The sequence below is a fragment of the Thunnus maccoyii genome, chromosome 23 (assembly GCF_910596095.1).
Source record: "Thunnus maccoyii chromosome 23, fThuMac1.1, whole genome shotgun sequence".
NCBI classification, from domain to species: Eukaryota; Metazoa; Chordata; class Actinopteri; order Scombriformes; family Scombridae; genus Thunnus; species Thunnus maccoyii.
In genome coordinates, this window is record NC_056555.1 from 8,358,173 (window position 1) to 8,386,118 (window position 27,946).

Genomic DNA, 27,946 nt, shown 5'->3' on the forward strand with positions numbered 1-27,946 from the left:
TTTCATATTTTTGGTCATTTTATTGCAGCATTGACAATTGCATTTACATTACATTTCTTGCTTCTGTCAGTATCTAGCCACACAGATAGTTAGAATTTTTTAAAAGATCAAGAGCAGCAGACCAGCAGAACAACTGTCAACAGTTTTCATAGGGACTATTTCCTCAGCAGAAAGTAGTTTCAGTGAAATTACAGTGATGTTTGTGGATTATTTTGGGTCCACTCATTCTGCAAAAAATGCTGCTGTTACATTTTTTATGTGATTTTTCAAAATGAAAATACCTCCTTGGTATTGGGGTGGTGACAGAAATCTCATAGACAGATATCTCAAAATCTGGGTAAATAAAACCCAAACTATCTGCATGGCTAGATACTACTAGAGATAAGTGAGAAGAATGTTTTTTGTAATTTAGGTGATTAGGTAATTTAACTTCTAGAAGATAGGCTATGGAAATGGTCAAAGCTAGGGCAGAGAGACTGCCAGTAAGTCCACTATGTGAAAATGGATTATATTCAGTGCTTACTGCACCCAATCAAGAATAAAGTTTTTAATCTCATAATCATTTCAATTTGAATACAATAGTTCTTGATTTGTTCATCTTTTAAATGCATACAATACAAAATTGTTGATGATGAAAATGTGTTCTTTGGTCTGTGGTGTCAGGACTTTTCAGCGCTGTACGGTACAAGCTTTGCACTCACAACTGGTGATATGCTTGTAGGCGTGCTGTCTAGTAGTGAGGTCAGAACACTGCAGGGTCACTGATCTCCTCTCTGAGCTCAGCTCCTGGCAACTCCTGCACTTTGGCTCCACCTGCAGGACACCATTTAATACCACCCTGTTGCCGTGGACCAGGGCACAGAGAGGAGGAGGGGAGAGAAGAAATGGGTGGAGGAGGAAAGGAAGAGGCAGGGGAGGGAAGGAAAAGGGGACAGACAGGGAGAGAGATACTGTATGTCACCTGATCTGAAGGAACAAATAACACTAATAACAAAGCTCAGGATGTGTTAATTGTCTGTGTCATATTACTATTGACCAGTGACAGGTATATTTCTTCTCACCCTGATGGAGACACACACTGGCCCTGACACACAGGCATCTGCATGATGGTGGTACAGTTGTCTGTGGTGATGTTGATACTGGACATCTTGGGAACACAGCTTTGGTTACCTGGAGTTGGAGGAGATGCAGTATGTGAGGTAATGTAATTAGTGTGAAAACAACACCTTTAAAAATAGTCTCAGAAACATATTAAATTGTTGAAATCACTCAAAAGTCAATCTAGCAAAGATCTGTTGACCTGCTGTAACTGACTTCAGTGTTTTATTGATTCTGAACTTACATGTAAAGTTGCAGTTTTGGTCCTCCCTCATCCTGTTCTCCTGGAGAGCAAATCCATAAGAGCTCATGGTCAATTATTTGTCGTTCTACTTATTGCTTAAAGATCTAGTTATGGCTAGGTTCCACTGCATCATCTTTGTAAGCATACTGTCTGAATTCTTAAAGTTACAATAAAATGAAGAATGCATTTTTCGCTTGTTAAGTTATTTTTTCCTTTCATAATGACTCCTTTGGTGAAACTGGCATCTTTCCACCATCAGTAAATATGGATGGGAAACTTTTCCCAGTTCCAAGTGCAGCTACACAATATTTACAATACATTTCTACTATAGGAAAACTCTTAAGTTGGAGTAAACAAAGTAAAACATGTGTTTATTATTGTAAAATGAGACTTGTAGAATGAGCAGTAATGAGTAAGAAACAGAGCGTTGGGTGCACAGTTACTCAGTTTTCAGTGGGACAGACCTCAGTCTGAATACCCTCTCTTCCACAGGTGAGCAATATGCATGGATGAGTGGCATCTTTCCATCTGTCTCCCACCTGCACACATATAGATATCATGACAATACACTGTATACTGAATAATTTCAATCCAAAATGCAACTGTCCTCTAAGGGAAAGAAAGTTTTTTCTTTGACATGAACAGAGATTGTTGTTGTGAGATTAGACACAACATACCTTGTATGTCTTCCCATTATAACTGCATGTCTTCTCAACTGAAAAATAATATTACAATATTAAGCCTACATGTCAGGTTACATTAAAGATGTGATAACTTTACAGAAACTTTGAATGTGATGCACATTATACTGTGAAAAAAGGTTTGAACAAAGTGTGATTTTAATCCTAATACAATTTCAAAACTCCGATTTTGAGGCCAGAAAATAATAATATTTTGTGCCTGTACACTCTCTTACTTACCTGAAGTTATTATTCTTTTTCATGTAAAATATAAAATTGTATTCACGGTGTCAGGAATGGAAAATTCTATTATTAAAACAATCACAGGACACTAAAGACACAGAGGTTGCAGCTTTGTACCAATAACATACATAACATATAACATAATTGCAAACTGATATACAGTATTAGTATTGTTCTAACCTTATACTACACATGCAAAACAAAATCATCAAAAACTATATTAAACTGTAGAAAATATGAAAATATTCTAAAATACTATGAAGTGTCAGTGCTTACCACAAGTCTGATTACCACAACAAGAGGTGTTCACCAATACAGCGTTGGGGCCACAAGAAGGAGGTGGTTTTGGAGAACACTTTTCTGTCCGAGTCTGGTTGTTGCATGTACACAGGTGACAGTTGGATTGCCACACCTCACCCGGCTGGAAAACAGGTATAGAGATACTTTTCAAATCTAGAATCCAATCTGGAGTCAGATATATTATTATTTTCACATTGATGGAGACAGAGCTTCTTACCAGTCTGGGCTCACCAAGTGGTCCTTTACAATCTGAGGGGAAGAAAATAAAAGAAGGGGAAAATAAATCAACACTATTTATGACATCTAAAACGTGTTGAAATGTCTCCAGAATGCACATTTAAACTAATGTGATGCTTTGACAGAACATTAAAAGCCATTGCACCGCATGAGAATTCAATGAACAATCTTCTAAGAGCCATTGTCACCCTGATAGGCAATTTAACGTACACCGACAGTCATCCACACAGGTGTCTGAGTGATTTCCTGCCCTGAACTGGCCACTGGGACAGAAGCACCCTGCACTGTTGTACTCGAGGGAGGTTCCGGGATGACGAGCCCTGCAAGGCCAAATCAGAAGAGAAATAGATATGGTGAAAATCTTGACAAGGGAAGCATTTTGGATTTAATAGGGTATGATATGAATGTGTGAAGACAATATTTGATAAAGGTCTACAAACCCTCCATAGCAGAAGTCATCCAGCTTGTTGCGACATTCCCTGTAAACCAGTCCTTCTGGACACTGCACACCTAAAACATGAACAAAGACACTACAGTTATTACTTTAAGTATCTGTTTAAAAGGGAAGTTACCACTGAAATTAACTCAGACATCTCAACAATACAATACATCAAAATAATGATTCGTCCGAGGTCGGGCTGGCATTGTGTTAGAGAGCATGAAAAAACTGTAAAAGGGTCATACCGCAGGTTCCATTAGTTAGTCCTCTCCAGTCGATACAGATGCCAGCAATCTTGCATATTTTAGCAGCTTGCTCCAGAGAAGAGCAAGTAGTGGTTCTATTACTGCATGAATCAAACTCACAGTTCTTCTTAATAATGTACAGATCCACATTCTGGCTGCAGTTTGCAAAAACTCTGAGGAAACAGAATGGATTATGACAGACTTTTAGTAAATCATTAAACAGCAATTTAAAACACACACATTTTCAGTCAAGGTTACAAAAAAAGATGAACTTATCATTAAAACTAATTAGGATGCATGTGGTTGCGTGGGTGATACTAGGTCATTGCTTGTAGGCTGCTAAGGTGGTCAAGGTGTTTGCCTTACAAGGAACTTCTCCCCTGAAACTAAAAATGTGATCACTGCTATTAGTCTTTGGAACAATTTCTAAAAATACTGCCGTGACTGTAATCTTTGTGGTGAAGGAACATGTCACCCAGTGCAGCAGTGTGACTCAGTGATATGTTTTTAATCATTTTTGGACAACAATAGATCAGTTTATTGTTGATTTGACTCTGTACATGAGATTTATAGACAATAAGAAAAATATAGAAAATCGCCAGCTTTATCTTTTAACAGCAAGCACAATCATCTCTAATTCCACCACCAATTGGGATTAGGTGTGTATGTGTATGTGTGTGTTAATGTGTGGGCCTTACGAGTGCAATAGCAGCTCACATAGTGTGTTCCCAGGGCAGGGGGTGGAAGTGGGTTGTGGAGTGGTCCCTTGGTGGCAGGGTATGTCCCTTGGTGCAGAAGCACAAGATGGCTTCGCTGGGTCAGCGTACACCCAGTCATAGGCCGTCTTATCACAGCAGCTGTCGTCCTCAATATGCCCTCCTCTACGGATACATGATTCACCGCCACATACACCTGGAAGGAGATATGTGATATATACATTCAGATTTTACACACATATACATACTGCACTTCAAACAAGCAAAAAGAATAGAAGCTTGGCTTTTATGTGAAAGTATGTACTGCACAAATGTATCTATGTTCTGGAGGCATGCACAATGAACACTGTGAAAGCAAATTTCTCCTACATACACAGCTTTTGGACACTGTTAGATACTTTTAGTGCATTCTGGCATCCATACATCCCCACCCTACTTCTATAAACTGTTATGCAGCTTTTTCCAGTAAACAACCTGAGACACGCTGTGTGTATGCTATCTGACAAATAGAGATGGTAGAGAAACAAGAGCTTGTAGCAAGCAGTTAGATGCTTGTGTTGCTGTGTGTCTGATGTTTTTGTAATTTCTGCCCACTAGTGGTCAACAATCATTTAATGCAGCTTTGACCTAAACATATGGTTTGACTTTATTTGCTAGATAACTAGCCTGTAAGGTACTTTAGCCAAGTAGCCAACATAGAACTATGGCAACTGTGCAAGTCATGCTGTATGTGTTTACCCATGACACTGGAGGTTGACAGACATAAATATTAGCCAACAAGTTCACAAGAATCAGTACGATTTGGTGGCGCTTGAACAGTGTTGTCACTTCTATTATGGCTAATATGTGAAACACACACACACACACACACACACACACACACACACTGGATCCAAATTTGAACTTTAAGAAACATGTTTAAAAAACGGTTAAAACCATAAAGTACAACTTAGCAAACTTTAGACTTATTAGAAAATGTCTCTCTTTGGTTTGGTAGCAGCCAAGATATTTATGCATGCTATGATTCTTTCCCATATGTCTTACTGCATCACATAGTGGGGGCAGGCTAGAGAAACAGCCATAAAACCTCTTGAGTCCTTATACAAACAAACTCTGGACAAAAAGCCAATGCATTTCCATCACTGTAGTGTACTGGAGAAATACAATTTACTGAGCTTTGAGAATTTTTGATTATTCTCAAATTTGTGCCTAGTTTATGAAATTTTAAATGGTTTGGCCTCTCCTCCACTATGTGACTTTGTGTTCACTCACTCAGTAAGCTCTATTAGATCCTCCAGATTACACATACATACAAGATTGTACCATACCATTTCATTGCACTGCATTTGGACAGTCAGCTTTCTCTGTAAAAGCCACAACTCAGTGGAATATCCTATCTGATGATATCTGATCTGATGAAGAGCTGCAGTTCAATCAGTGCATTCAGAACTAGGTTGAAGAATCTGTGGAAGGCTGCTCAGCTCTGTGGCCACTGAGTCTGGATTTGATCTCATGGTCTTCTCAAATAATCTTGCTTTTGGTTTACTTGCATTGTTGATTTCTGGTTGACATTGTTGGTGTATGTGATGTGCTGTTGTGTGTGGCTTTGTATTTTGTGTAGTGTGTCCTGTGTGTTTTTTGCTTTGTATTGTTTGTTATTGTGCTGTTATATGTTTTAATTTTAAGAGACTGCAAATGAAAATTAGCTTGAAGCTAAATCTGGTACAGTGCATCATTTATGGTAAAAACTGTACACTGTCCCGATAAATAAATACAATACAATACAGAGGCTTAAATGTATGCACTATGCACTCAACCATACCTGTGGACCATCCCCCCAATCCATTACTCACCACATTGTCCCTGGGTGTTGTTAAGGAAATGCTCCATAGCCAGACTGACCACCAAGACGTTATATGGACTGAGGGAGATGTAAGAGCGCAACTCTGGGAGGTAGACTGACACTATGTAGCCTGTGCTCTCAAATCTCAACCCATGTGCCTCATATGGTGGCTGTATGGTCACATTGTTCAGAGTGGCCTAGGACACAATGTATCAGTATCAGTATAAGAGTACTTAACTGTCTTGTTCTTTCAACACAGTATAGTAGCCTAAAATAGCTGTAAAGTAAAAATATCCTATATCTCTGCTTACAGTAGATGTTGCCAAATAGCAAATAGTCTATTAAAAAGGCATGGTGACATGACATACTGTAAATAAATAGGGGTCTTTTGTATCCTACCTCTACTGCAGACAAATGTGGGATGATACTGAGTGTTGCCGTATTGTTCTGATATTGCATGATGATGCCTTTAGTACAGGAGCCAGGCATGTCACAATTGAAGTTGTCCACAGCAATAGTCAGATGATGACGTGGTGACCGCTCCTCCATTAGGATGTAGGTGCAGTAATCCAGGAAAGTAAATGGTACACCTTGAAAAGATATGTAGTGGGGGTCTCCATATAGCTCACAGCGACCTGGGGAAGTTCCAGGAAATGATGAGAGGTGAATTTAGCAGACAGAGCTAGGGACAGAAAGCAAGATTATATATTTTTTATTATATGAACTGCTCGCCTTTGAACAGCACTTGCTACAATGAATAAAAATAAAATACCTTGCATAACCAAACTACAGTGCAGAAAACATCAGACATGCAGAGGCAAATATTAAACATTAAATATATGGGACAGAAGGCTAACAAGAGCAGTGGCAGCGACAGACAAATATACACTTACAGTTACACTTCCAAGTTTCACAGCATCCATCCGAGACCTTTGAGACCTCTCCTCTGGGACAGTTGGGAATTGTAGGCTCTTGACAAACCACTGGAGTCAACTCTATGCCCCCATTTTTACAGATCTTATGGAAGCAGTCCTCTGTCCAATTCTCACTATTAATCCATGTTTGATTTCTCTTCAGGTCTCTACACAATGGCGCTGTGGTAATCACCACAGAGAAGACAGGAAAAATAGAAAAGACAAAAACATTAAGGAACTGACTGCTAGGATGCTTACAAAACCAAAGTAATATGTGGGACAAATACACGTACCCTGGGTAAAGGTGGGTGATGGTCCTGTCTTGACGTCAGGAGTTGTTAATGCTGTACTGAAAGTTGTGAATGTAGTCTTTGTTTGGGGGGTCATATCTGTGGCAGTTGTGGCTGGCTCTTTATGGGTTGTTAGTTCAGTGGTGGTGGTGGACCATGTTTCAGTAGTACTTGAGGCATTGGTAATGATTGTCGTCGGTGTAGAGGTGCGGGAAGATGTCGTTGACCAGTTTTCAGTGGTACTTGAGACATTGGTAATGGTTGTCATCAGTGTAGAGGTGGGAGAAGGTGTTGTTGACCAATTTTCAGTGGTACTTGAGACATTGGTAATGGTTGTCATTGGTGTAAAGGTGGTGGAAGGTGTCGTTGACCATGTTTCAGTAGTACTTGAGACATTGGTAATGGTTGTCGTCGGTATAGAGGTGGGGGAAGATGTCGTTGACCAGTTTTCAGTGGTACTTGAGACATTGGTAATGGTTGTCATCGGTGTAGAGGTGGGAGAAGGTGTCGTTGACCAATTTTCAGTGGTACTTGAGACATTGGTAATGGTTGTCATTGGTGTAAAGGTGGAGGAAGGTGTCGTTGACCAATTTTCAGTGGTAGTTGAGACATTGGTAATGGTTGGCATTGGTGTAGAGGTGGTGGAAGACATCGTTGACCATGTTTCAGTTGTAGTTGAGACATTGGTAATGGTTGTCGTCGGTGTAGAGGTGGGGGAAGATGTCGTTGACCAGTTTTCAGTGGTAGTTGAGACATTGGTAATGGTAGGCATTGGTGTAGAGGTGGGAGAAGGTGTCGTTGACCAATTTTCAGTGGTAGTTGAGACATTGGTAATGGTTGTCATCGGTGTAGAGGTGGAGGAAGGTGTCGTTGACCAATTTTCAGTGGTACTTGAGACATTGGTAATGGTTGTCATTGGTGTAGAGGTGGGAGAAGGTGTCGTTGACCAATTTTCAGTGGTACTTGAGACATTGGTAATGGTTGTTGTCGGTGTAGAGGTGGAGGAAGGTGTCGTTGACCAATTTTCAGTGGTAGTTGAGACATTGGTAATGGTTGTCATCGGTGTAGAGGTGGAGGAAGGTGTCGTTGACCAATTTTCAGTGGTAGTTGAGACATTGGTAATGGTTGCCATCGGTGTAGAGGTGGGAGAAGGTGTCGTTGACCAATTTTCAGTGGTACTTGAGACATTGGTAATGGTTGTCGTCGGTGTAGAGGTGGGGGAGGATGTCGTTGACCAGTTTTCAGTGGTAGTTGAGACATTGGTAATGGTTGTCATCGGTGTAGAGGTGGGAGAAGGTGTCGTCGACCAATTTTCAGTGGTACTTGAGACATTGGTAATGGTTGTCATCGGTGTAGAGGTGGAGGAAGGTGTCGTTGACCAATTTTCAGTGGTAGGTGAGACATTGGTAATGGTTGGCATTGGTGTAGAGGTGGTGGAAGACGTCGTTGACCATGTTTCAGTTGTAGTTGAGACAGTTATAGTTGTTGGTGTAGAGGTGGTGGAACTAACTATTGTGGTGTTAGTTGAAGCAGTTGTGGTGAGAGTATTTGATGTCAGAGTGGTGGAAGGTACAGTTGGTGGAAGTGCTGTTGGAGTAGAGGTGGTAGTGAGATCTGGTGTTTTGAAAACAGGCTCTGTAAAGGACATATAATCTAAAACACTTAAAAACCATTTTTCACAAAGTGCATTTCTTCATTTTCTTTTATTTTTCCATTTTTTCTTTTATTCGTCCTACTGCAATGAAACACATCTAGTAGTTACTGAATGTCATTAATACTTACGGCAATTAATTGTTCCATTTTCACAGGGACTGTCAAGGATAATACAAGAGTGAGAAATATCTAGTTATACATGTAATGACTTATGTTGAGTGCAGTTTCTCATCTTATGGTTACAACATAAACATTCTATGTATATTATGAATGGCATAACTTACCACTTATTAGACTGAATCATCACCACCGTCCCAGGCTGAATGATAGTGTCATTAAAATAACAGGTGCAGTTTCTTAAGTTGGTACATTCACCAGTATTTTCATCATAGTATGGCGCATCTTTTGGGCATCTGGGGTAGCAGCCTTTTCCACAGACAAACATAGTGTCTGTGTTATGGTCTCAGGTGGCTTTTGTAGTCATTAAATAGAACAATTACAAGACTTGAAATAACCCATAAGATAATTAAATTCAGAGAATTTTAATCTAATGCCAGGTTTCTTCCATGCACATTGATACCCTTACAACACAGCCAGAGAAAGACAATAGTCACCTAAAACTCCAGAACACAATTTCTGGAAAATAGCATTGATTATACATAGATATAAATACAGTAATACCTTAGTCATCACCTTTCATCCTCAACTGATGATTAATAATTATTTAGTTTGATTTCCAAAAGATCCAAAGTGCAGTTTGTTATTCAGATTGCAGAACGTACTGAGACAAACTTGTGATTTTGAGTAAAATAAATAAAATTGACTTGAATTGACTTACCTTCCAACTTGTGAGTGAAATGGTGGCCTTTGCCACAGGTTTGTACCTCACCGCAGGCTTCATAGTGCCAGCTACACTGGCCCTGCTCGTTGTAGTAGTCACAGTAGACAGCTAAGGTTTAAATGATCACAGGTTAAATTATTACAGACTGTATTATAGCAATTGAGTTCCTTTGTATGGTTTGTAATTTTCCAAGGACAATTAACACATTTTTTCATTATACAGACTTTTTAGTGATTACTATATATCTCGTATAATGTTGATCTTGTGCATAACGAAAAAGAACACTTCAATGTTAATTAAACATGCTTGATTTCAGATTTTTACCTTGAAAATGGTCCACTGTAAAAAAGTATCCTGACATAATAATCCCCTTTGACGGAAATTGGTTTGGCTATGGACTGAACCTCTCAATCAGCTTACTGTTTAACTGATTGTATTTTTTTAAATTTGTTTTTATATAGTTGCACAGAATCAATAATCAACTGAGTAGTACTGATCTATGTTTTCTGGATTTAAGTTAGACATTATTCATTGTTACTCCATGCTAACCATCTGACTGTGATGGGAAACTGACTTGAAAAAACAGCTTCTTGACTTACGACACAAATCAGGTGTTCTCCATTTTACACAAACATCCTGCTCACTGCAGGCCTCTGCGTAGGCTGCCACAGCTGTGCAGAAGCCCAAGAACTTCCCCTCAAATTCGCAGGAGCAGGACTCCTGCACACAGGCGTGGTAGTAGGGCTCTGGGTCCACCTGGGGATTGGTGGAACATCCACAACAGGGATTTTACTGGGTTTAAGACTCAGAAATGGCAGTCACAGCCCCTTCTCTGCACAGTTCGTTTACTGTAAATATGTGCTGTATGGTATTATAATGAAACAGATTTAGATAAAATACATTTATAATGTTGACTGTTAGCTCTTATGGGCTGTTGGCTCATTACTGATCTGAGTCCCTGAAGATGGTCTCTGCCAATATTTAACGATGAAAAGCTTGAATAGGAATCCTACCCCTGACCCTGGTGTCAGTGCCATGCTAAATATCATACTTTGAGATGACAGTCGTTGAAGGTGTCTCCTGTAAGGATCATACAGCGCCGCTGGGCCCAGGCCAAGCAGTAGGAGTTGCGTTCGCATGGAAATATCTCCGTGGTCACATCAGAGCAAGGGGGCGAGGTGGCCTTCCAGCTGTTACCAAAGGCCAAGGGACTGGACACCACTAGAAGCAAGATTTTTGTTATGATTTTGACAGCCATTACAAAATGATTACTACATCATAACACAAAGGGAGAACCAATTTACCTGCTGAGCCACTTATCTGTAGGTCATTCATCTCACTGGAGTCAAAATTCCCACAGAGGCCACACACTTGGTTCTAGAGGATGGAGACATGAAATTAAAATTAAAGTAACTATTGACTCCTAGGGCAGATAAATCAATCAGTGATCATCAGTGTTTTGATATAATATTAGTGTCTTTTGTGATAACACTGTCTGATATCAATAAAGTCAGACATAGTCAAATCCAACACATCGTGGCTTTTATCCAAAGCTGACTTGATCGCACTGACTAAATAAATCAGTACAAAACAAGTAGGTTTATTTAAAGTGTAAAATCACAAGAGTGGTAGTACACATAACAGATGGATATTGTAACACATGAAAACACAGTACAATAAAATAAATAAATAAATAAGAAAAATCCAGAACAGAACAGAAACCAATGCTTAGGAAACTACTGGTTCAAGGTTAAGTTATTCAACTGTAGGCAAGTGAAAAAAGACTAAAAAAGGTTTTCAGCTTGATTTGCCTCTCTGACTGAGTGTGGTTAATTATTTAACAGCAGGTCGGTATGAAAATGCTCTGTCGTCAAAGGACTGCTTATTAATCTTTGGGATGGTCAGACTGGGTATACGTTTGGGAACGTAGGGACTGAGAAGTTCCAGGCCAGTTAGAATGGTGCTAGTCCATAAAGAGTTCTGCACTGAAAACCTGAATGAGAGCCAGTGGAGTGAGGACAGAATTTTAAATTCCCGTAAGAGTTCTGGCAACTGCATTTTAAACAAGCTGGAGTTTCTTGTGCTGCAGTGAGCAAGCCTGAAGGAGACAAATGAGTGAATGAGAATTTCTGCATCTGACTGTGTTAAAAACGGACGAACTTGGGCAATGTAGTGGACATGGAAGAAAGCTAATTTTGTGACATCATTTATGTGTTTTTCAAATGAACATGATGAGTCAAAAGTGACACCCAGATTTTTTAATGATGTATTAGGAGGAATGGTTCTGTCATGAAGTCTGAAGTATGGGTAGGCTGAAGGTTAAAAATAAATTTTTAAAAAGCAAGAAAGTCATCAAGCAATTGTAGAAAATACGGTTTTAATTATTTTTGCATTGCTTTTGGCAGTCACAGATAAAATAATTTTTACACTGAGGTAAAAAATGTGTTAAGTTGGCATAAGTGACATAGAAATGACTACAATGCAAAATCACTCACCCTCCAGCCTGCACTCAGCTTTATGGTGATCCGGGTGTGTTTGTCCCAAATGAGAGTTATCCCTCTACTTGGCACTGAGATTATGATGTAGAGCCCCACAGTGTGTGTAGTGTAAAGTGGAATCTCTTGCAGAGACCAGCCTTTATGGAGTCTGGTCACCCTCATGTCGCTCAATGTCAGGGTGACTTCACCCTAGATGATACAGGACAGGCCAGTTACAACGAAAGGCATATTCTGATCTGAGTGAGAAACCAATTAATTGACTAAAGTTGTTACATGGATGAAATGGATGAAGGGATCAAATTAATCTATGAATAACTGAGTGAATGACATAACAAGGTGAGCAGCTGAGGATTTTGGTGAAAACAAATCACAGAAACAGTCACCTGCAGGTCTATGACGATGGCACGAGAGCAGGTAAGAGCTTCATCACAGCAGGGTACACTCTCCACTCTGATAGAGAAGGTACCATTTCCATGTCCACAGTCATCCTGAAGTAAAAAGAGAAGAGTTAAAACAAATACTGGTATGCAAAATATAGCAAACTTAAGCTTATATGTTAAAAATACCAGTTTTGATAGGGCATTTGGGTGGTGTCACTTTAATATAATATATTGGAAGTTTTCATGTTTGGTCTCACCTCTACAAGTGTGTATTGACAGTGTCCATCAAAGCGGTACCATTTGTTGTCAAAGGTCTGGTAGTGTCCATTTCCATATACTTGACACTTCCCTGGACATGGCTCCTTTGTGCAGTGCCACTGACCCTGACTACAGGTACTGTGAGATAAAATGATATAAATGTTTTAGTCAAATATCTAGCCTCACGGATGACACTATATTTGCTTTAGGAGGAATACAACTTTTCAAATAAATAAGGAGGAAAGCAGCACTAATGCAGGTGTTACCATGTTTTACAGTTGGTTTTGACTGTCTGTCCTGCACTGAATACTTTGCCGCTGTACACGCAGGTGCAGTTGTCTGAAGAAACACAGTTTCCGCTGTGATCTTTATACTGGTTATGCGGGCAGTAACAGCCACTCTCGCAGGTCAAACTGGTATCCTGGAAATCACACAAAAACAACCCCCCAAGAAAACCTTTCTATATCATGCAAAACTGTGATAAAATTATAGAAATATGTTATGGACAAAGGAAATGTGTTAGGGCTGCAATTTCCTTTCAGAGAGTTTGTGTTAAGATAAAATGACAAAAATGACCACTATTTTGAGTCAATGCTTTCAAAAGACATGACTAAAGAATGAAAAACATGAACAATGGTAAGTCATGTGTCTAAGCATGAACAAATAATATATGTTGACCTACCCGTGGTTTACTGAGACTGTCACAAGTTTTCTGAGCCGTATTAACCAAGTGCTGTGAGCAGTGAACACAAACCATCCCATTGCTGCAACCTGACACAAACAAATTATTACAGCCATAAACATATTAATGTGTAACTTATGTGTCATATTGTTAAAAAATGGCACAATGCTGTGATATTAATGTGATGTATATTCATCTTAACATAACTTAACATGTACAGTGCTGTAACAATTAATGACTCCAAGTGGTTGAAGGACAGATAGCAATGAAAGCTGAGTTTAGCAGAAACGTTTCCTACATGTGATTTATCACTATTACCAAATGAATGTAGTTGAAACAATGGTGGAACTTTTGTTTATTCTCAAGTGTGAAGATATCAAAACATGAGTATGATAATAATAATTAATACTATATAGTAGAATATATAATAAATGAAAACTTATTTACCACAGTCTTTGGAGCAACTCAGTTTTCCATTCTCACAGATGCTTCAGAAGACACAATATTTGGTTTTAGGTGTAGCATAATAACTTTTGCTGAAGTACATCTCCTTTATAGGTGTAGTCAGACAACATAATTCAGCACAATATAAAACCATTAGGAAGATTTGGTATGTTAGCTGCCCTACTGGGTAATAATCTTAGTCTGTGGAAATAAACTGCAAAAGCAAGATCTGAATACGAAAGGTTTTTGAGCATTGAAATAACTAGAAATACTTAAATTATCAGCTCACCACTGTTGTCCATCGATAACAACAGCCCCAGGTGGTGCTGTTCCACCCTTGTAGTGACATGGACACTCTGCCTTTGGGGTGCAGATGTTTCCTTTGTTCAGATAAGTGCCTTTCGGACAGCCACAGCCCTCCACAGAGGTATCATTCAGCCCACATCGAGGGTCAGGATCAGACAGATAAAGGCATGTACGGTTGCAGGCCTGCATGTCGTAGTAGAACTTTTGGTTCTTTGGACACACAGGAGCTGCAAGACAACATTGTGATAACATTAAGCATAGCACTGCTTTCTTACTTCTTAAAGTCGTAATTTGTGACATTTTCATTTTTTTGCACCATCTATGTTTTTGGATCACCAGTGTGATCATTATTCCAGTGGCGGTATGTAGATAGAATAAGGGAAAAAGTAAGAGTCAAAGAAGAGGAACACTTCTTGAGCTTGCTGTACATTTATTGAAGGGAACATATTTTCTGTTATTTATATACTGTTATGATGTCGGATATCCATGTTAAACATGGTCAAAGTTCCAAAACTTGAGGTTAATATAGAAATGCTCCCAGGAGCCAGGGCTTCAGCCTGCTCTGAACGCTTTGTTTGCAATGTTTTTTTCTACCTTGCTGACAAACTGATGTCAGCTTGTTGCACATGCACATAAATGGCCAAACATTCCATAGCCTTGGTTGCTAAGGATGTTGCTAAGGTTTTTCCATGTGTTGTTTGTGTTGTCCACTCTCATATTTCGGATCGGATTTCAGCTTGAACATGTATGGATGTATTTGAAAAGCTGACATTTCGAGTAAAGAATGAGAAAAGGTAGTGAAATCCCACTACTATAGTTTGTTGCATGGTTTGCTGATGTAGCCTCTGGGGCTGGTGGATGTCTGCGGAGTGGCAGCTTCCCAGAGCTGGCCAATCAAAACACAGAGACGGGAGCTAAAACAGCCTGTTTCAGACACAGGCTGAACTGAGGGGCTGTGGAAATGGTCAGTATACGATAAATAAGGAGGTTTTTCAACTGTAAATCATGAAAAGATATTCCATTAGAGCCCAAGATTAAAAATGTTGCTCTGGGAATGTGCATAATATGTCCCCTTAAAAGCTAAACTCACTGCAGTCGGTAGCTTTCCTCCAGTCACCAACTTCTACACCCAGACGGGCACAGGCTTTAGCGTAGCTGGCCAAAGAAACACACAAACACTGCTGCAGGTTGTCGTCGCAGTTGCAGGTTCTTTGGATGCAAGTCTAGGAACAAAAATCAATTTCATGTAATCATGAGTCCATAATTTATATGCCAATATCAGTTAGTTGGTGAAAACTCCAGTAACTTATTGAGGATATGTTGTGTAAAAGTCTTCCTACCGTGTGGTATTGATCAGTTGGGATGTGACCATGGCAATTAGCAAATATCCCACTTGGGTCATTCAACACATAACACTTTTCTTCAGCAAATATTTCTAGAAAAAACGATCAAATGTTAGGGTGGTTACATATTTTTCAAAAATCATTGGAAGTAAAGTAAAGGATAAGGCTGGCAATTTCTATATTTTTCTTATTGTCCACAAATCTCATGTGCAGAGCCAAACCAACAATGAACTGATCCTACTTACAAGTGCTGTGTGTTTATCCAAAGTCTGATATATTGTATTCCTCTGTGCTGTAGACCTCCATTGTTGTCCAAAGCTATTAAAAACACATCAATGAGTCACATCACTGCGCTGAGACGTTACTTTGCCCGAAGATTACAGTCATGTTAGTTAGTTTGTTTAGAAATGGCTCCAAAGACTAATAAACATTTTCAGTCTCCGGAGAATAGTGCAGTGTAAGGCAGACGCAACTGAGCATGTGTGGGAATGTGGTTCCATTTACATAGCTACGTTAGCTTGTTGTGCTACATATCACAACCTCTTCACTTTGTACTAAATTTTTCATTTCTCAAAGAACTTCAAAAGTCAAGAGGTTGTGATATGTAGCACAACAAGCTATTAAAGCTCTGTAAACAGAACCACGTATGCACATGCTTAGTGGCGTCTGCCTTACACTTAAACTAACTGACGTGGCCACATGTCACCCAGTGCAACAGTGTGGCTAATTGATGTGTTTTTAATAGTTTTTGGACAACAATAGAGGTCTACGGCACAGAGGAATACGATACGATCAATTCATTGTTGGTTTGGCTCTGCACATGAGTTTTGTGGACAATAAGAAAAATATGGAAAATCGCCAGCCTTATTCTTTAAATTATCTATAAACCCTGCTTTACAGTGTCACGTATGAATTTCTACACATATTTTCAACATTTTACAGGTGCATTTATATCATTCTTTGGTACCATTGTCTGTGTTGATGCAGGTGTGGGGTATATTCACTGCACAAACACCCACACTCCAGGACTGAGCAAAAGGTTGAGCTGAGTTCTCAATGATCCCACTGCTGGTGGTTAAGTCGTCTGTGGTGTCATTGTTGCTGTTTCCACAGAGACCTTCAAAAACAAACTGACTATAATTTCAAGTCAAACTGGAGCATGTATCAAGGGTTATAGTTGTCATAATGTAATAATCAAATGCTATGTCCAAGATTAAATCTCAAGTCAAGTTCCGATGCAAATAGATTTTGACTTGTGTTTTTGCAGACTGTGATTGTTACCTGAGATCATGCCAGTGTGGTTTCTAGGTGGGGTGATGTCGAGCTGTATTTCAGGAGACATCTGAACTTGGATTGTCATACCAAAGGATGTGTGCACCTGGACATACATGGAGGACTGCCAGTACACAAGGGCATGATCTGACAGGTGACAGGGATCAAAAGGTGACTCAGTGGATGAGTAACCCAACTATTATGGATATTTTACAAGGCTACCAAATCAATTTCTTCTATTTACCAGACTGATGAAGTTCAGTAATCGCCTCCTCTCCGAATTTAACCATATTTGCTGTGAATGTGTAAGTTTCCTGCAAATCCCAAAATGAGGACAGTTATATTCAGTTATGCAACTCTTACTTGACATCTGTTTAATGGTTTATTTAGTTTTGAAGCCATATTCAAAGACTGCCTGTACCTGGAAAAGCTGGAGAATAACTGCTTTCAGAGAGGCCGCCTTTTCAGAAAACTTAATTGTTATTAACCAATTGAGACCCTGCAGATGGACATAAACAAAATAAATAAATAAACACAAGAGATAACATGGGTTTATATTACATGATGGATGGTGAAGGAGGGAAATTTACCTGTGAGGCCACATATGCACATTTACCAGGGAGAGTATATTGTTTGCCATCAAATGTTGTCACAAACTGCCCTTCAATGAGACATTTGACAGGGCATGCTTTTTCAAAGCAATGCCACTTCCCACTATCACACAGACTGTAGAAAAAAATGAGGATGAAAGTTTAACAGAAACCTCAGAAAGATTAATTCTACTGATCCCAAATGGAAATTCACAGTTATATATTTTTATATTCCATAAATATAAAAATCTTTCTTCTGCCTACATACCATGACTGACACTTGGTGCTACGTGTATCTCCAGCTGAGTAGCTCCTGCCAGCCAACGCACAGGGGCAGTTGGCCACATGAATGCAGCGGAAACCATCTGCACGATCATTAAGCATCTTACCTATGACACAAATCAATAAATCCTTTATGGTTATGCTCCTGTACAGTCTTAAAAAAGCAAACAACAGAGTCACTTAAGTGACAAGCTTAATTATACAGTCACTTAGATCTCACCCTCTGGGCACACGCAAGTGCTGGTAAGATCCTGATTGGAGGATCTAGGGTTTGGGTTGGAGCAGCTGGGAATAAAGGCAGGACCCTCGTCTTTATACATCAGGTCTCCTGGACAACTCGGTTGATCTACATTCAACCACAGAAACAGACAACCATATCAAATGAATGTAACTAAAGGAAATGTCCCTTAAATCAACATTTTTGGTTAGAAATATAAATCAATAGATGATAAACAAATTTAAGACAATTTGATATCCTTTAAACTTCAACAATATGAGAGTCTATTAATGATGAGAGTCTATTAATGAAAGAGTACCTACCACATTTGGTTATAACTCTCCATGTGTACCGGACATAGCTGTTACTTCCACACTGCTGTACAACTTGTTTGAAGAAAGCACAGCCAATGTATTTGCTTTGTTCATAGCCGTAAATGTTCTCTTCACAGAGTTGGATATAGTGAGGCGTCATAGCTTTCAGGCAATCCATGGCCTGGGAAAAGAACTCATTGCATACCTGCAAATATCATCAGTGAAACCATCTGAATGTTTGAAACTCGGATGGATTGTTTTATATGTTTGTACAAGTTCAAAGTTGAGGTGTCTACCTTCATTTTATGTTTAAAATGTAAATACAGTTAAATGGATTGACTCCCAACAATTTAAATTATTTTATAAATGATCAATATATTAAAACATTAAAAAAAAACAAAGCACAATGTTATCATAACTAGATTGTGATTTAAATTATATGTCAGTGATGGCAGTTGTCCACTTACTGAATTCACAGTTGAGACAGGATCTTGTGTTTGACATGTGTCCTCAGTCAGCACACTGTCTGTAATCAACTGCTGCTTGGTTCCTAATCAAATAAGGAAAAGTATGTAAAAATAATATATCTATAAGAACTTTTTACAGTAGGCCATTTTACACTCAACAAAAGCTTACCATTCCAATACAATAAAGATGTATGGTGTATAACCACTAATTATACTGCAACAACTACTACTATTGGTAGTATTGCTGCTATTGTTACTACTGCTATAATACAGCAACTGCTACTATTAATTCCTGTAATTTAGCCATCACACCTGCAACACTGTGTTTTCCACACAGTCCAGTCATGTCTGTGCTCAGCTCCTGCTTCAGCTCCACCTTACAACAAAGAAAAAAAAAATGTCAGAGGGTGTAGTTGGTCCTCCATGGTACCAAACCAGCTGTGAATAATGATGCATGATCTGTGTAGCATTAGTGTCCTCTCACCCACAGAGTGTCTATTCCTCCAGGTACACTGTGCCAGGTAACAGACAGAGGAAGCAGCGAGCTCCTCAGTCTGGTGTAGATGCCGTAGTGAAAAATATGCTGATAAGTGTGGTCGTATGGAAGGGAAACGCTGTTGACAAATGAACACACAGAGGTACTGGTACAAATACAGAGAACATGGGTTTATCACAGTGATGTTTAGAGATCGATCTCAGATAGTTAACAACTACATCCCTTTATAAACTAGAAAGATATTTAGGTCCCCGCTTGACAAAACAATGCAGATTGCAGTCAGAAAATCTATTTCTAACATAAAAGCACCAGCTAAACTGTAAAGACAGTTCTCTCTACATCCGACTGATCAGAAGTCTCCTCACTTCTGCAGCTTTGATATAATAAAATAAATAAATGACAACACTGGTAAAATATTACACTGCCTACCCTCCCCAAAACAGCCTGAAAGTCACCTTGAAGAATTTAATAACTTCCAGGTATGTTTTCATTGAACTCAACCGGAGAAAAACCATTAATAATGCACAATGTCAAAGATAATAATCAACTAACTTTGACATTGATGTCATTCATGTGATAAAACTCCTGGCTGTGTGACTGTGTTTGAATGCTGTTTGAGTGAATGCTCTGTTACTCACATCCTCACACTCCTACGCAACTAAATAATGTGAGTTTCTAAGATTATAATTTAAAATCCAGCACAAATACAGACTCAGTGTCAGGGTGGGTTTGGCTTGGGAACAAACCTTCTCTTCTCCACCAGGATGCTTCCATTCTGCAAAAGTTCGGTTCTGACTTTGTTGACGATGATCTCAACTTGCACTATCAGCCCGCTGTCCCCGCGTCGTATCATGATGTCACATTCCACTCGGTTGTGGGTGAAGCGGGTGAGGGTGAAAGGGCACGTGGATCGCATGTAGAAAATAGAGCCGTTGAAAGGCTGGACGACCCCGCTGCCGAATGTCCTGCAAGTGTCTGATGACAACAAAAAACAATTTACTGACTCTCGCTGGGAGTAGACAATGACAGAAGACATGACTGAATTCATGTATGAGTTTAATTATTTTGCCATTTGGATTCGAAAAGTTGTAATGATGTAAATGTTGTAATGATGTAATCAGCATTACGATACACAACTTAATTTGGATAATGAAATCTAATAACTTTTCATTACAAAGTTGCAAAACAGCATTAATTAAGAATATTTTATAGAATAATTTATTGGCTTTTTAAGATCAGGCAGTCTTTCAAAATCATTAAACCACATGATTAATTATCTGAAAAAGTAACTGTTTGGTAATGTAAAATTAAACTGATCAAATATCCAACATTGACCAACTTGTACTCACATTTCTGAGTTTCTGTTGTTGTGATGGATTCACTTATCCCTAAAACTAGAAGGGAAAAAACAGTGTCAATGTGGAGATAAAAATAACACAAATACCTTGGATATAGCAGGATGTTATCAGAATGCTAATTGATAAATATATTGATATAATGCACATCATCACTGTTATTCCAGTACATTACATCCTGTCAAATGTGATTAAAAATAAAGGGCTTTTTCTCTACTTCAGTTCTTGTAATTAAATAAAGATTAAATAAATTGATCAATAAAGTAAAAACTAATTTATAACTAATTCATAACTTATTTATAATGAAAATTGTTGTTTATGCTACTATAATTTGATAGTTGGGGGTTTTTGGCCACATTTGAGTGTTTAGGTCATATCCTTCTATCTTTATTTTTAATATCCTTGTCCTTTGTCACCTTTTCTGCATAAAAAAATAAAGAAATATTTTGGGGTACTGCAGTAGTCAACTGATAAAAACATTCTTCGGACATTTATTGCATGTCATACACGGCTCTCTAACCCTGTTTTTTGTCTCTCTGCACTTTCAACTGTCAAATACAGGCAAAAAAATGTTAAAAGAAAAGAAAATTCAGATGAGTAAGTAAAAGATTGCATGGTACCTAAGGTCAGTGAAGAGCAGACAGCCAGCATCCATCGCTGTGAGGTCATGCTTCCTGATGCTCCCTCGCTGCAGAGGAGCAGGTGAGTCCAGGAGAAAGTACAGACACTGCCCACCACACACGCCTATATATGCAGTGTCCATGCACACATGCACATGCATACACACACGCAGGTACACTGTGTGTGTGTGATATGCACACACACACAAGCACACACACACACACACACACACACAAACACACACACACTTTGACTACTAGGAAAAACCAGGAAACTAAAACAGTTTAATAAATCTCTTTCATGGTTTAACAGTAATCCCTGTGAGAAATCATGTGTGTGAAAGAGATCTTGATGAGGAAGTGGTTCAGAACCTCAGCAAAGAATCACCCATGGATGGATGGACACACAAAGCAAATCATAAAGGAGAGTTTGAAACTTGAACATGTTCTCTTAGTCTCTTTAAACTTAATATTTCCTGGTAGAACAGTTCTAAAAATGATAGCTGAATATAATCTATGTTCTCAGGTTTTCAAAGTTTCAATTCGGAACTGTTTTCATCTTATTTCATTTCTTCCATCAAATAGAGTAACGTAAACAACTAGAGTAAGACAATGAGAGTGTCACCAACCTCACCCCTAATGGATAAAATATTAAGTCCTGCATTATGAACAAGAGGGGATGCTGACATCTTGACAAACATTGGTTAGTCAGACAATACCTTTCAAGTTAACAGAGGACAAACGGAACACTGTGAAAGTGAAAAATTAGGCTAGGTAAATGGACAGGGTGCATGAACCAGGATGTAGTTAGCTATTTTTTAATTTGAGAACTGAGGGAAAGTACCACATGGCATTTAAAGATGTATTCTGTAGCTATTCAGATTTCTTTTCTTTTTTTATCTTAAATCAGTGAGGTGGTGAAAGGATTAAGTGGCTTATCGACACTTCAGCGTGTACATTACAGGTGAGATCTTTCCCCCTAACCCACCGCACCCCACCTGTCAATTGAGATGTCACATGTTCTGATTCAAGCCCTCAGTCAGTTTAGTACTGAGGAGTTTCACTGCATATAAGTAGGATTGGTGTTGCAATAACCTGTGCAAATGCTAAACGGTTTTAGTTATGAAATTAAGATTCAGATGTTCTTTGCTGATTTCAATGATGCAGATTTTTTTAAGCTTCATGGTGTTACTTTTTTTTTTTCTTTTGTAACGGATGTATATAGCGAAATGTCTTTCTACATGCAATAACTCTCTCTACCTGCCATTAAGATTTGTGTATCCAAGCGTGGACCATTCTTGACAAAATTCTTTAACCGATTGTGTTCCTCCGGGAAGCCTGTTAATCTTTCTTCACAGAAACCACCTTCTGCAAAGCAACCACACCTGCTTCGTACCCTCAGAACAAACACATTTCGCTTCCTCATTACTGGGTTTATTTCACCATACTTTGCTTTTAAGGTAGAGAGAAACTTAAATTTTGAACATAGCAAAACATTTTAAATTTTGCTAAAGCTACATGAATTGTTTTTTCATAGTTTTGCCACTGTTAGGCAGAACTAAAAAACAAGGTAACAGACACACACTTTTGATATATTGGCGCCTTAAAAGGCTATGGCTAACGTATTAGCAAAAAACTGCCTACTTACCCATTCAGCACACATAGAGCAACATTATCATTCCTTTGAAGTTATATTTCTAGCCACCGGCAAATTTAAGCCCAATATATACTCTCCTTTTCACTCTGGTTTGGTCTCCATTAACTCCTGACAAAAAATCTCTGTGTTTGTTAGCTGCTACCTGCTCAGCTAAGCGAGTTGCTAACTTTGTCTGTCTGCTATCTGGTGCTGGGCACATAGTATACAGTGGACTTATTGGAGCTTTCTTGGCTAAAAAACAGAGCTTTACCTGTTGATGCTGGAAACAAGGTTGATCAGAGCAGTGAGACTGAACCTTAAACGTGCCACAACACCAAAACAATAAGCTAAAAGAGGCTAAAAGTTGTGTAGAAATGCAGATTGGGTGATAACAAACCTTTTCATCATACATAGTATTTTGATTCTTTGGTAATTAAATTGAATAGTAGAGCTTTAACAGTTATATCAAACCACAGTCAGTAGTACAGTATCAATTTTTGCACACATTTTAACTTGTACTTTGAGAAAAAGCACAGGTGTAACTAATAAATTAGCGCTCCATTAAGTGCTCCAGTAAGCCATGCCAGCACGCACAATACAAGAGCATGGAACTGGTTCATCTTAATGTAGTGATGTCATTGTAAAAGTTACTAATTACATCTTTAGTAGACTGTTGTCACCAGAGTCATAATTCCCATTCAACTGGGGGCATGAGCCCCTTCAAATATTTCAGATTGGATGACTTTAGAAAACTGGTAAAAACATTGAGTAAAGCAGTTTTAAAAATCAGTGTTTCTCTGACGCTGTTCGGCAGACAGTGTACGTCCAGAGGGGCTGTGAGCCGAACTGCTGCTAATGTTTGTTCGGCTTGTTACTCTGGTAACTTAAGATCCAGACGTCCGGCGACTAAAATCCTTCATCCAGGTAAAAGATACCGTTAAAAATGACCAAGATCCAAAAAGTGTATCGTAAAAATGTGGCTTAAAACTGGATAAAAAGTCAATTTATGACAGAGCTTCTGGCAGACAACCACAACGCCAACACATGTGCACAAGATGAACATCATCATTGATATGATGCCGCTGACAAATTAAACAAACGATTACCTTGATTAAAATTATGGATTTCTCTAGGTTTGAAAATTGTTGGAAACATTTGGGATAAGTACACAACTCAACAAAATATATAACATAGGTCTAGTTGTTTTTAGATATTTTAATGCAGAAAAGTTACATATTGGGCTTTTAACCAAAGGCAGGATAAAAGGAGTAGAGAGAGAAGAGATAAAAAAGAGGAGCTAGAGATAAGGAAGGAAACACCAAGAAGGGTGGGAAAGGAGTGGGGAAAGTCATATAGTTAGAAAATGTATAGAGCGTGAGAGGGAAGTGAATGAAGGATGGAGTAACACAGAAGACATGGTAGGCAGGAATGAAAGACAGAAAGTGAAGGATGGTGAGAAACAGAATGGAGTAAGGATAGGAAACCAAGTAAGAAAGGCCAGATAGTAAGACATAAGGAAATTGAGACAAAAGAATGAAGCACAAATGACAGTGGAACAGCAGGAGGGGTAATAAAGTAGTAAGGAGGCAAGAAGAAATAAAGAGTGTATGTGTGTGTGTGTGTGTGTGTGTGTGTGTGTGTGTGTGTGTGTGTATTAAAAGAAGTAGGCGCAGTTAAGTAAAAACTTTCTACTTTTTTCAGCTGGCAGAATACAGGGCTCCATTGCAGGGTGGCAGGCATGCAAGAACTCAAAATCTCATCATCGGTCAAAATCTCAATAGCAGACAGGCAAGAAAATACAGTCAACGAAGGGCTGTAATGCTATGACTCAAGACACAAAAAGACTGTGACATGACTAGGTTACTGGGCAGGTATAAAGTATAAACTGTGGGGATAACGAGGTAATGAGAGGGATATCAGCATGCAGGTGGGAGCTCAGGTAACTGGCAAAGGTAGGAACACAATAAGGAAGCCTGGTGGGCAGGAGAGGAATAGCAGGATCTGAAATGATAGCAGATATTAATGGACAGATAGACAAGATTGATTCAATGGATGTTTAATCTAATGTTGATTATTGTGAGGATGAAGTGGCAGTATTGACTTTCGATATAAATATCTTTACATATAGATATAATGAAGAACAAGCATACTATTGGCTTTTGATTTGAGGATGGTTTACACAAAGACAGAGAATAGGGTTCCCTTAAGTCTCTGCTTTCTTCCTGTATTGCTGTACTTCAGCTAGCCTCACAGACTCATATTGTAAAAGTGTGAGTGTTCACAGTTTGATTTCACAGATTAAGCTTGATTATAGAAACTTGGTCAACATAGGAAACTGCTCCATTTTACTGCAAGAAACACACTGATAAAAAACTGTAAATTTACGCTCATGATTCCACTAACTGCTGCCACCTGGGGATTTTTCTAGGTGTGCCTTCCCTTATATATCCAGTTTACACTGGCTGGATCAATCAGGAACACAATGGAAGTTTTTGTCTTGCTACAGGTGGATGAGGTAACACATTTGAACTCTCTTTGCTCTTGTCTTGCTACAGATGGATGAGGGAACACATTTGAACTCTCTTTGCTCTTGTCTTGCGACAGATGGATGAGGGAACACATTTGAACTCTCTTTGCTCAGGGCAGGGCCTGTTTACTTCTAAATTCATCCTAGTTTGCTCACTTCCAATCTTAAGTTATGAAACAATATAGACTAAACCAAATTCTACATGACAACAAAAAATATGTTATTGTTATGTTTTCTTGTGTTAGAGAACATTAACATGAGGTGTTACTCAGTGATGTTTTAGTCAGATTTTGTGTGATTTTTGATTTTGGATTGAAAAGGCTCTGGCAGTGCACCGTTTAAAGAGCCAATTAATCACCTAAATAAACCTGTTGTGTGCACTCTTTTCTTTACAGTGTAATCTTATCTGTCTGCCACCATGCAGGGATGTGGTGGTTGGTTGGTGTGTATGTGTTTGTGTGTTGTCTGAAACAGATAGTAATAAGGTAAAAAGCATGAAAGACTAGACTCTCTAGAAGTTAACAGAAAGGGAAAGTCAACACAAACTGAATAAATCTCTCAATCAAAATAATAGGTGTACAACATGAAGGCTAGCAATTTCCACATAGCTTAATTCTTAAACTTAACAAGGCTCTCTAACTATATAGCTGATATTAGCATAAGTAAGCACCAAATAACAAAACAGGCAATGAGGGACTAACTTAACACAACTATCTCCTTAACAACATAACCACAAAACAGGTGATTAATTGGCTCTTTAAACAGTGCACTGCCAGAATGGAATGCATGCTGCTTCTCAAAATTGAAGTTTGTGCCCTCTCCCATTGTTTATTTGTTTCCATCAGATATAATGCATCTAGTTGTGAAGTCAGATTTTGATAACTAAGATTAATCATACATAATGTTTAAGCTCTCCTCAGGAAAAAGCTCATTTTTTTTCAATTACCAGAGTTTCCATCTGTTCTGAAGGGCAAATTTATGGAGGAGAGTCTAGACTTTCATACCCCTGCCTACAGATCAAAGTGGAGGTCCCAGATCATACATTGTCCTGTTTAACACAATTTGTATGTACACATGGTAAGTTTAGCCTGAGGCAATGGAAAATGGAGAACTAAACAAAACTGCATAATTAAGTCAATGTCTATCAGAAGCAAATCCAAGCCTGGACCCACGGTGCTTATAGATAGTGCTTTAATCATGAACAAGTATCCAAATAAGAACAGTTTTACAAAACATTAACAAACACTGTGATGTTAATCAGTCGTTAAAACGATAACGAACTCTGTGTTTCTTTTCAAAGGTACAGTAGGCAGTACCATGATGTTTGAGCTACTCTTGTATCTAAACATCCTTTCCTCCGGGATCCGGGATTTAGGGGGATCTATTGGCAGAATATGGCAGAAATTGATTATAATATTCAGAATTATGTTGTCATTAGTGTGTAATCACCTGAAAATAAGAATTGTTGTGTTGTCAGTACCTTATAATGAAACTATACAGGTACAGCCTGTGGCAGTGGGCCAGTTAGCACATTAAATTTAATCTGTCTGAGCTTTATCCCATAACGTTAAACGATCACAAGCACGCGGTTATCTGAATTTAATGAGCTAAATTGTATTTGTGTAAACGTGTGATGCTGTGCAGGGCTCCACGCTGACTTTTATTTAGGAACACATGTGCCTCTGAGTTAAATTCTTTAGGAGCACTGTCAAATATTTAGGAGCACAAACAAATCACATATTTTTATGTCTATGTTTGTGTATACGGCTCATGCTTTGCTTTCATGCTTTGTTCATGCTTTCGTGTCAAATAAATTAGATTTTTAATGGATCGAAACTAGCAGATATTGTGAAATTGTCCTGCATGTTGCTGGGGTTTGCTCTCTCTCTATCAACTCAGAATGAACTAGAAATTATGGCCTTGAGTATATCATAGGCCTAATAAACCAGCACAGTAATTATGTGGTAGGTGTCATAAAGCTGCCTAATACTGTATACTTTTTGCTTTTATGAAAAGCTGAGTAGAGTAATATGCTTTGGTTTTCATGTTTCCAATATTCTGGAAACAAGTGGAAATAACAACGCTATGATCCTATGACATCCTGCAACATCAAAACTGTATCTGCAAACTCAACAGTAGCGTGCGTCCGAAGAACTGAAGCATTGATTTTAATGGTTAGCAGGCTATAATGCTAGCTAATGAGCTATGCTAACAGCAAGGTGCACACCTGTTTGTACTAGCAAGCTAAATGAAATGTTACTAAAACTCCACTTACCGAAAGACAATGACACAAAGAACCTCTCAGGTAGTCCACAGTCTAACAAACAGGAAGTAGTATTGTTTACAGTCCGATGCTGGCAATAAAAGTTACCAAAAGCAGCAGGAACGACAGCTGCAGTTAGAGCTCTGATTCATTGCTCAGTTAGCTGAAGTGCATAGCTAGCCAGCCACATCCAGCCCATCACAAACAACAAGTGTTGTCCAACCCTTTCCGTTATTTGCAGTGTCATTGTGTT

At 38.7% G+C, this 27,946-nt stretch overlaps 1 protein-coding gene across 5 annotated transcripts; it reads right to left on the minus strand.

Annotated features, from left to right (window-relative positions):
* Window positions 1-27,899, minus strand: LOC121890983 (mucin-19-like). Of its 5 annotated transcripts, none has more exons than XM_042403666.1 (45): window positions 27,706-27,899; window positions 21,268-21,445; window positions 20,642-20,686; window positions 20,039-20,267; window positions 19,281-19,410; window positions 19,109-19,172; window positions 18,797-18,879; window positions 18,339-18,534; window positions 18,019-18,144; window positions 17,785-17,905; window positions 17,517-17,652; window positions 17,348-17,425; window positions 17,171-17,240; window positions 16,936-17,073; window positions 16,622-16,771; window positions 15,652-15,746; window positions 15,402-15,534; window positions 14,295-14,538; window positions 14,009-14,049; window positions 13,562-13,650; window positions 13,146-13,300; window positions 12,879-13,017; window positions 12,625-12,729; window positions 12,239-12,430; window positions 11,048-11,120; window positions 10,795-10,964; window positions 10,343-10,499; window positions 9,741-9,851; window positions 9,187-9,328; window positions 9,032-9,060; window positions 7,253-8,836; window positions 6,939-7,139; window positions 6,445-6,680; window positions 6,056-6,242; window positions 4,185-4,398; window positions 3,487-3,659; window positions 3,243-3,312; window positions 3,013-3,122; window positions 2,783-2,814; window positions 2,542-2,686; window positions 2,020-2,057; window positions 1,807-1,881; window positions 1,343-1,382; window positions 1,062-1,170; window positions 1-838 (listed from the first exon to the last, which is right to left on the minus strand). In XM_042403666.1, the coding sequence occupies exons 2-45, from the start codon at window positions 21,314-21,316 to the stop codon at window positions 670-672; spliced, it is 6,873 nt and encodes a 2,290-aa protein (XP_042259600.1). In that variant the 5' UTR covers window positions 21,317-21,445; window positions 27,706-27,899; the 3' UTR covers window positions 1-669. The 5 variants fall into 5 exon arrangements, with proteins under 5 accessions (XP_042259600.1, XP_042259599.1, XP_042259598.1 ...); XM_042403665.1 differs by lacking the exon at window positions 27,706-27,899 and adding an exon at window positions 22,916-23,794; XM_042403664.1 differs by lacking the exon at window positions 27,706-27,899 and adding an exon at window positions 22,528-23,794.
* Window positions 27,900-27,946: the final 47 nt, after the last annotated feature.

Coding starts and splice junctions, on each gene's coding strand:
- LOC121890983 (XM_042403666.1), bottom strand. CDS start 21,316: ATGACCTCACAGCGATGGATGCTGGCTGTCTGCTCTTCACTGACCTTA. Junction 16,772..16,935: donor CCACACTGGCATGATCTCAG/GTAACAATCACA, acceptor TTGTTTTTGAAG/GTCTCTGTGGAAACAGCAAC. Junction 11,121..12,238: donor AGCTGAGTGCAGGCTGGAGG/GTGAGTGATTTT, acceptor TCCATCCTCTAG/AACCAAGTGTGTGGCCTCTG.